General features: G+C 33.4%; 1 protein-coding gene across 1 annotated transcript; it reads right to left on the bottom strand.

Annotated features, from left to right (window-relative positions):
- Positions 1-968: 968 nt before the first annotated feature.
- On the bottom strand, positions 969-3,906 carry LOC145286315 (uncharacterized). Its single transcript, XM_080135229.1, has one exon. It carries the CDS (start codon positions 3,785-3,787, stop codon positions 1,895-1,897), a length of 1,893 nt encoding a protein of 630 aa, XP_079991355.1. The 5' UTR covers positions 3,788-3,906; the 3' UTR covers positions 969-1,894.
- Between the last annotated feature and the right edge of the window lie 4,954 nt (positions 3,907-8,860).

The following is an 8,860-nucleotide window of genomic DNA, read 5'->3' as shown; positions in this document are numbered from 1 at the left end:
AAACTAATAATAAATAAATAAAAATTATAAATAAAAAGAAATTTATATTATATTAATGTTTATGTAAACTTTTATAAAGCAAAACTAATAATAATAATAATTTATAAGAAACAAATTTATATTATATGAATGTGTAATTCAAAATTATATGCAATAAAACTAATAATAAATAAATAAAAATGTATATTAATTGAATGTTTGCTGGAACTTTATATACAACAAAACTAATAGTATATAAACAAAAGTTATAAATAAAAAATATATTAATTGAATGTTAAAAAACTTTATATAAAACAAAAGGAATAACGAATAAATAGCAATTATAATTAAAAAAAGCATGAGTAAAAAAATTCAATAACTAGAAATTATATTAAAAAATAAATTTTTATTATGTAAAATCTTAATAGAAGTTTATATACAACTAATCTAATAATAAGAATTTTACATAAAAATAAATGGGCATTATATTAAATGAATATTTAATAGAACTTTATCTAAAAGTAAACTTAAAATAAATTTTAGAAAATTATGAATAAAAAGAAATTCAAACTAGTTTAATATTTATCAGAACTTTATATAAACAACTGAAAATGAAAAATTTTAATTTTAAATAAAAAGAAATGTATAATATATGAATTTTTAAAAGAACTTTAAATAAAAATTATGAATAAAAAGAAATTAAAACAATTTGAATGTTTATTTGCAAATTATATAGAACGAAACTTATAATGAAATATAATTTAAATCAAAAAAATATAATATATGAATGTTTCATAGAACTTTTTATAAAAGAAAACTAATAATGAATCAATCAAAATAGTATATGAATGTCTATAGAACTTTATATAAAACAAACTAATTATTAATGAATAACAAATTACAAATAGAAACGAATTGGTATTCATTTATTGTGAAAACGAATTGTTGATAGAATGAAACTACGAGTGAATAAATAAAACTAATAAATACAAACACAATTCATATTAATTGGATGTTTTACAGAATTGTAGTTTTAATTGATTCTACTAGTGAATAGTTTAAATAAAGATACAATTGATATTACTTGAATTATTAATAAAATTGTATGTTAAAAACAAATAAAAATTAAATACTAGATTATAATATTAGATTAAATACAATAAAAAATCATTGTACTTCTGCATTTACCGACCCGCGGTTCCATAAAGTTTCTCGAGTGTGTTTTCTCGCTGATGAGAATAACCGGAAGCGGTCTATCGCGAAACGTTAAACCGTTACGAGAAATTAATAATGAAAAACAGGAAAAGCATGGAAATACAAAAAATTACAAACATGTATCTAATCCAATCCTAAACCATAAGCCTAACCTCTAATCTTAACCTCCGCGATACATTGTTTTTGTTTCTTCCATTTCATATGCAAAATTCATAGATTCTTTATAGCTAAAAACAGACATGTATGCATGCAGCGACCCTGCTGTTTTGACAATCACAGCTCTCTAAATTGCAGAGTCGTGTTAATCTCAGGAAGACGAGTAAAGACTAGTTTTCCGTTGCATCCGTGTTTGTTTGAGGGCTGTACCTCCACAGGTGAGTTAAACGCACCCCTCCCAGATACCTAGATACAATCTGGACATTTCTACGACTCAGCGCAGTACATACAGCTCCTAACTTTCCTAAATTGTTACTTGTGTGGTACTGGCCAGAATCATCGTTGCTTAGCTTCGGTGATCTAGCGAGAACCGATGTGTCAATGTAGTTGTGCCGACAGAAAGCTCGTTCGTAAAAAATTTAGGAACGCTTGACCGACCATTTCCGGTTATTTCCGTCAACCACCATGCGAGTACAAGCCAACTTTATGAGAAATTGTGTATCGGTAATTACAGAAGCACCAAAATTATAAATAAAGCCGCAATTTATATAAACTGGATGTTTAATAGAATTGTAGCAAAGAAACAAACAAAGATGTGGCAAGCATTTTCCTTGTAAGCGATTGAGGTGACTTGGCAGGTCTGGCAGCAATCATGCTCTAGCCTTTTCTTGCTATAAACTTCGCATTCCTTTCGCCAGCAATCGTCCGTTCTGTCACCATACGGACAATTTTCTCGTGTAGTGCGTATAAAGTAGCAACTCCAACAGCACAAGGAACTTACTCGTTCATTATAACACATTGTCCCGTAGCCATATGCAATATCTTTACATGTTATATTGCTGTCGGCAAATAAGTAATCTGACGACTTATCACCCAACCAACAATCCATAGGAATCGGGGGAGCGAGCTGATTAGGCTGGCAGTATCCATGCAAACACCACCTATTGTTGTCACAGCTTGTTCCTTCCTGAGGGGTCATTTCTATACACTGACCTTCACTTAAACAAAACATTTCAGCGCAGAAAGTATCGCGTCTGCCTCTGAAATTTCTTTCCTCACATTCATACACATCGGACTTGTTTCCAAAATAAAACTTGCATTGCTGGTTGGCGGTAAAACGTTGACCAGGAGGCATAAGATAATACGCCACATAGGACTTAGCAAGTTTTGATTTGGAGATCAGGCAAGAACTTTTTATAACTTGGCTCAAAAATTGTCGGAGATAATCCTGCGAACAGCTAGAGAATCTGAACAAGTTCAATAGGTATATGTCGTCCGTCACAGAAAAATGTGTCGAAGCCATTATGTACTGTTCATTCGTCGGGCACTTGTTACCATTGCTGTCTGGTTTGATTCCCACTGCCACAGCCAGATTATATACTATATTGAGTGCTGTTTTGAAGTGGAACGTTTCATGAACTATGCCACTTCCATTACGTGTACACATCGTCCCTTCCTCATAATAATTGACATTATTAGTTGTCAACAAGACAGCATAATCACACATGTCAGAAATTATATTTGAATCATTGTAAACCCAGTTGTTAAATTTCATCCTATTTATATTTGTTTCGTTAATTAGGCTTGCAGATTGCGTTTTATTTAAGGTAATAAGAGCGGTTAATTCCGTTTCAATAATGAATTCAGACGAGGACATTGTGTCTAGCATTAAATACACAGCGCGAGTAATCGAAGTGTAGTATTCCTTTATAAAATAAATTGATTGTCTTTCCGTTAGTTCCTGGGGTAACGCATCTCGAATTTTCTTAACTACTTTTGCTGTTAACACTAGCGCCAATTCAATGCGATATATGTTTGCTGTGAATCGCTTCCGGCGATTTTTAAATGAATGAAACTGTGTCGAAAATGAATTCTTCGGCCAATTCCAATTGGCGGAATAGTTTGATGGTAGTTTGAAAGTTCTGTGCGAGAAACCATTCTCTGTTCTCAAATGCATTTTGTACCTACTCTCACGCCACTCTTTATTAGCTAATGGCGCAAGGCCCCATAGAATACCGCGATTAAGAAAAACGCCTGTAAATTGACACAGATAGGTAGAATTCAAATTCCATTTACAAAAAATAGTAAAATAGCATTGTTCTCCTTTGTATCGACGTGGGGCAGATGGGTCCCATATGTTAGTACCTTTGTCCTGAACCTCATATCTACCTTCTCCAACCAATGAGTACGTTCGGACATCACTCATTGTTTCGTTATTCGGCAGCAAATCTAATACAACGGTTTCATTGCGAAGCATAAGCTTTAACTGCAGCTGTTTTTCATACACAAATTTATGCTGGTTATCTGAAAGTTTTGGCGATGGAATTAAGTATACTTTAATGTCTTCCGATCGAGAAAGATGCTCCGTTGAGATTCTGATTCCTCCGTTGAAAAATGCAAGAAAAAATAACGCAAAACGATATTTAATTTCTTGCATACTTTAAATTAAAAATTGAAAATTGCAAAACGACTTCATCTATCTAAGTAGATAAATACATAAACGCTGTAAATATTTCGCTCTTTGATATTTTGTCACTTTATAGCTATTCAGACTGAATGAAGTCACAAGGAAAGATGGATTACGTCATAAAACTACAATTTGTCATTTATGTTATTATTAAAAATTAATATATACAAATTACTCAAAAGCAAGATTTCCTAGGACTTTTTGCTTGGGGAAAAATGCAGTATGTGTTCTGCTATTACGCTGCATCTTTTTTTTTTCTTCGGTCAGTGATGAAGAAATAGAGTACTTTGTTTGTCTTGTTCTAGCGTTCATTCTTTCTTGAGGTGCAATATGTTCTCCAAATGAAAAATCGACCTAGTTATTTCCTCTGCTCTCGTAACGAGAAAATAAATAGAGAATAGCTAGTTCTGAGAGGTTTTGTCTGTTGTCCAGAACAGTCGGGACCGTATTTGTATTGCTCTAGGCGTAGCCCAGATTGAGGCTTGACCTTCTGCATAATCCGGAATTTATTGAAAAGTCGGTGACTAGAGATCGACATTTATCACATTCCGAATTTTTGGGAGGTTGTCCAGAACGGCCGTGACCGTCTTTGTGCTACTCTAAGCGTGGCTAAGATTGAAGTTAAGCATTATGTTTAATTTACCCATCATTAGAAAGTTAGTTGCATCAGGACAAACAAGGAGGTCATGATGCAAACTCTAACTTATTGTGAAGAAAGAGCATAAAATAACCTTCCAAGATACACACTAAAACTCGTTCGCTCAAAACTCCTTTCACTTCTAATTCTAATTGCATATATTTCCACACTCATTAACTCCACTTGGCCAAAGAACTAAATCGAATGATCTACCTTCGTTGCGTACTTTCTTAATGTTCTAAAAATTTTCTCTATTAAAACATATTTGCTTTTATTTATCTAAAATTCCTTGTTTTTATTGTTTATAGAGTCTAGTCAAGTTAAATTCCTAAAACGGCATTTAACTATATTTGTATTTTAATAGCATTATTTTCGTCAAAACAAATCTAATTAGTCTACACAATAATAATAAATTATTATTATTATTGTGTAGACTAATTAGATTTAGATTAGAATAATAGATTAGAATAATAATAATAATAATAGAATAACAACAACAACAACAACAATAATAATAATAATAATAATAATAATAATAATAATAATAATAATAATAATAATCTGGCTTAGATAATTCGACAATTCTCTGCCGAGGATCAAGAAACATGTTATCGTTTTTTGTTACATAAATTTATGGCTTCATGTTTCTATTTACTTTCCTCCCCATGAGGGCAGAATTAGACATAAGATTGGTATTTAATGTGGGAATAATCACTCTCCCCTAAAAGAGGCACTCTAGCTAGGAACAAGAATGAAATTTGTCTCGGTCATAAAAGATTTCTCCTTCACTGACCGAGGACAGAAAATGTGAAGGAACATTGTCTGTTTGCCCTATGAACAAATACTACACTGTGATCAGATACTACACTGTGATCTTGGCTCAAAGGCCAAAAACTGTTTACATCAATAATGTTTAGAGTAATTGTATTTTTGTTTTTATATTTTTACTTTTTTTATTTTATATATGTATATATGTACATTAAAGTTTTGATAAGTCGATTAGTATTTGTTTCTTCGGTCGCGCACCTGCGTCTTCCCATGTTGACAGTTGTGTATTCCTCATACGTGTTAAGGTGTACTAAATCAGGATTACGCATCTGGTTGACCATGTTGGTATCGATCATTTTAATACGTCACAAGCAAATCGATTCAATACCAAGTTACTAGCGAAGACCTACCTAGGTGACGCTACTGACTTTCCAAGGGAAAATGTGTCTTTTTTAAGGAAGGTGTAGGATGTGAATTAAACTAAAAGTACAAATTGTATGAATGTTGAGGGAAACTGGTCAGTTAGTCTACATTCTCTGTTTCCAGAAATGCGATAACAGATAGGCGTGTTTTACGCACAAAAAGAAAAATTTACAAGCGCCATTAACAGAAATTACCAGAGACGTATATACATATATATATATATATATATATATATATATATATATATATATATATACACACACACACAATTAAGTTATCAAAGACTACATCTTAATTAAAGCAAAATTTTGCGAGCCTGTCTCTGTCTTATCGTTATTTTCAAGGCAAGTGCTCGTCTGAGCTCCAATCTATGAGCCCCTCGCGAAACATTCACAAAAAGCACTCGTTTGGCTGTAAACACTATCAATAATTACCCCCACTCTTTACCTGTGCCTAAACCTAAAAGTAGATTTCATGAACAAAGCTTCTTTTTTAGAACTCCATATCTGTGGAACTCTCTTCCATTTACCTTTTTTTTACATAGGCATCACCACATTATCAAGGCCCAGAGGCCACTCAAGGATAAGGGTTATAGAGTGTGCAGTAGAAATTGGACACCTGCTTTCCAGCTTACTACAATATGGCCGTCGTCAAGTTCAACGTAAAAAAATTCTTGATAAGCCGTTCCCCTTAAGTAATCCAATTTACCAAATTTACACTTCAAATGATTACTATGATATTTTCCATTTGACAACTGTACACTCGTTAACCCTCATCTGCGAGTGGTTGCTGGGCCTTGATAAGTTGTGATTCCTTTGTAAAAAAAGATAAGAAAATATATTAAATGAAAGGCGTGGAATAAAACTTATATATATAACTTTTATGTATTATCAGAACAATTAAGAACAGTGAAAAGAAAAATAAAGAAAAAAGTTTTTGGGGCCATAGCATTCCGAAGCTAAATGTTTCTCATCAGAAAAGTAGAAGAGTCATAATTATACAAATGCAAATATAGAACAAATGACATTTACATATGAAAAAAGAATGAGAGAATAGGATAATATGGTAAATAGAAAATAAAAGTAGACACTTTGCATGTTTTATCTACTTTTAATTACTATTTACAAATGCAAAGTAGTAAGTTTTGGAAATGCATATATGTCAATCAAGCTACACAGAATTTTTCGTTTTTCATCAGGACGAAACCTCACGAGGATGAAACGTGGAAAATTCTGTGTAACTTAATTGCCATCTATAGCTGGAAAAATACTTACAAGTCTTTTAGTCTTCGAAACATATTTATATACGTAATTCTTCAATTCCACGCATATATATATATATATATATATGTGTGTGTGTGTGTGTGTGTGTGTGTGTGTGTGTGTGTGTGTGTGTGTGTAATCCCTCTCTGTGAGAAGCTGGTTAGGACTTCTGTTTGTCTGGAATTCTCGGCTCGTGTCATCTAGTCTTCTCTGAAGTTGTTACATGAAATCTGGTATGCTGAAAGCGAATATCAAAGCAGCAGGCAGGAAGAAAGACAAACTCAGGTAGTCTAATCTACAGTGTTAATTTTCATAACTTATGTACAATTGTTTTTACAAATATTATTCGATTTTAGTAAGTTTTTTTCAAAGTCTCAAATCTCTTCAGAGACAGCAACAGAGGGTTGGATGAGGGGGTCCCTTCTCCAGGGAACAGCGGTTCTATACGAGCTGTTCTCCCCGAATTCAACAAGCTATCTTCTTAATTTTAGAGCATATTGACCCGATGTGGGTGGGGTGGAAGTTTCTCCAGCAAATCAAATCACGCTAAACCCCAACAATCTACGAGCCAATTCAAGATCAACATCCCATAACCTTGAGGTCATCAGCCATCACTCAGCCAGTACTATATGTTCTTCCAACGCCCTCGCATTTCCTGTTGTTGAGTTTTTCCAAATAACTAAATATCTCAGGTTTTTCCAACCAAAATGCAAATATGTCCATTTTGACAATGAATTAAAATATATCTATATTTATCCACCCTAAATTCCCGAGGCACCTGCCGTTACCCGAGATCGGTCAAAATTATCTCAGCGTAGTGCTAAAGCTCCTCAATGGGGGTTACGTCACATTCGTCCCCATTAGGCTATATTGCTTCGTAGAACCAATGGAGTCTAAGTTTTTAACACACAACACCATCCCTTTTCACAGTTCGCCGTCAGATTTCTTTTCACAGACCCCTCTTTCAATTCTCAAATTACCCGTAAAAGCAATAACATATGCACAATCCCATATCAACCCTTTAATCAGGGTTTTCCACTTTTTTGTTCATTAAAAAGACCATTAAAAAAATCAGTTTAAAAAGTTCGTAAAATCATCAAATGTAAAAGTTTAAAGTTCGTCAGGGCTAATACAGTCTCTCTTTTTTTCTAGCATGCGAAATTTTACTTTATCTTTTCGTTTGTATAGTCTTCCCTTTTTTCTTTCAGTTCACATTAATAGTTCAAAGATAGGATAATCCTCATTAAAATATTGTCACTTAATAAATTGCATTAAGTTTATCAATTAGCTCATAAGAGTTACTTCCCGTGTTTAAAGTTTCGTCCCTTTTTTCTCCAAAATAAAATTACTCGATTTTTTCCAAGGCTTTTACCAGAATTATTCCCCTTTTTCTATTTTCTTTTCATCAATTCAATCATAAATCATGTATTTTTGTCCACAGAGTGTCAGTCACAATTTCCAAGAAATTTCTTTTTCAGGGTTTTTTTCACTTCGCTGCTATCAACAGCACAGTCTCGTAATAAAGAGTACGCAGCCCAAATCAGGGTGCTCAAGCGACCCGCTTTTCATTGAGATAGGGGAATATTTTTCACCTTAATCAGTTGTAGATGAACTTCACCTTTTATTTCACAGTTCAAGTCTTCTTTCATAAGCATCTCGTAAGATTTTCTTCCTCTGGAGAATTCTTACCTCAATAGACGGTCATTCAAGGTATCGTTGGGATTTTTCTTTCAACGGTTCTCAGCTTCAGCGCCCTGCAAGAATTTTGGGTAAAATAGAGAGGAAAGAAAAGAAAAGAAAAGATCTTCAACTCGTCTTTAGTTCCCTTGGATTTCAGCGTCAGGGAGGTCTTCAGGTTGCGTCTCGTTTACGTCAGCACCAGCAGTCGCATTTTCCAGAATCACAGGCGGTTTCGAACCAGTCTCTCTCTCTCTCTCTCCTGCCACCTATGCA

This window comes from Euprymna scolopes, chromosome 10 (genome assembly GCF_053919585.1).
Source record: "Euprymna scolopes isolate OS-2025 chromosome 10, ASM5391958v1, whole genome shotgun sequence".
Lineage (NCBI taxonomy): Eukaryota > Metazoa > Mollusca > Cephalopoda > Sepiida > Sepiolidae > Euprymna > Euprymna scolopes.
Note: the sequence above shows the minus strand (reverse complement) of the source record. Positions and strands in the feature narration are given on the sequence as shown.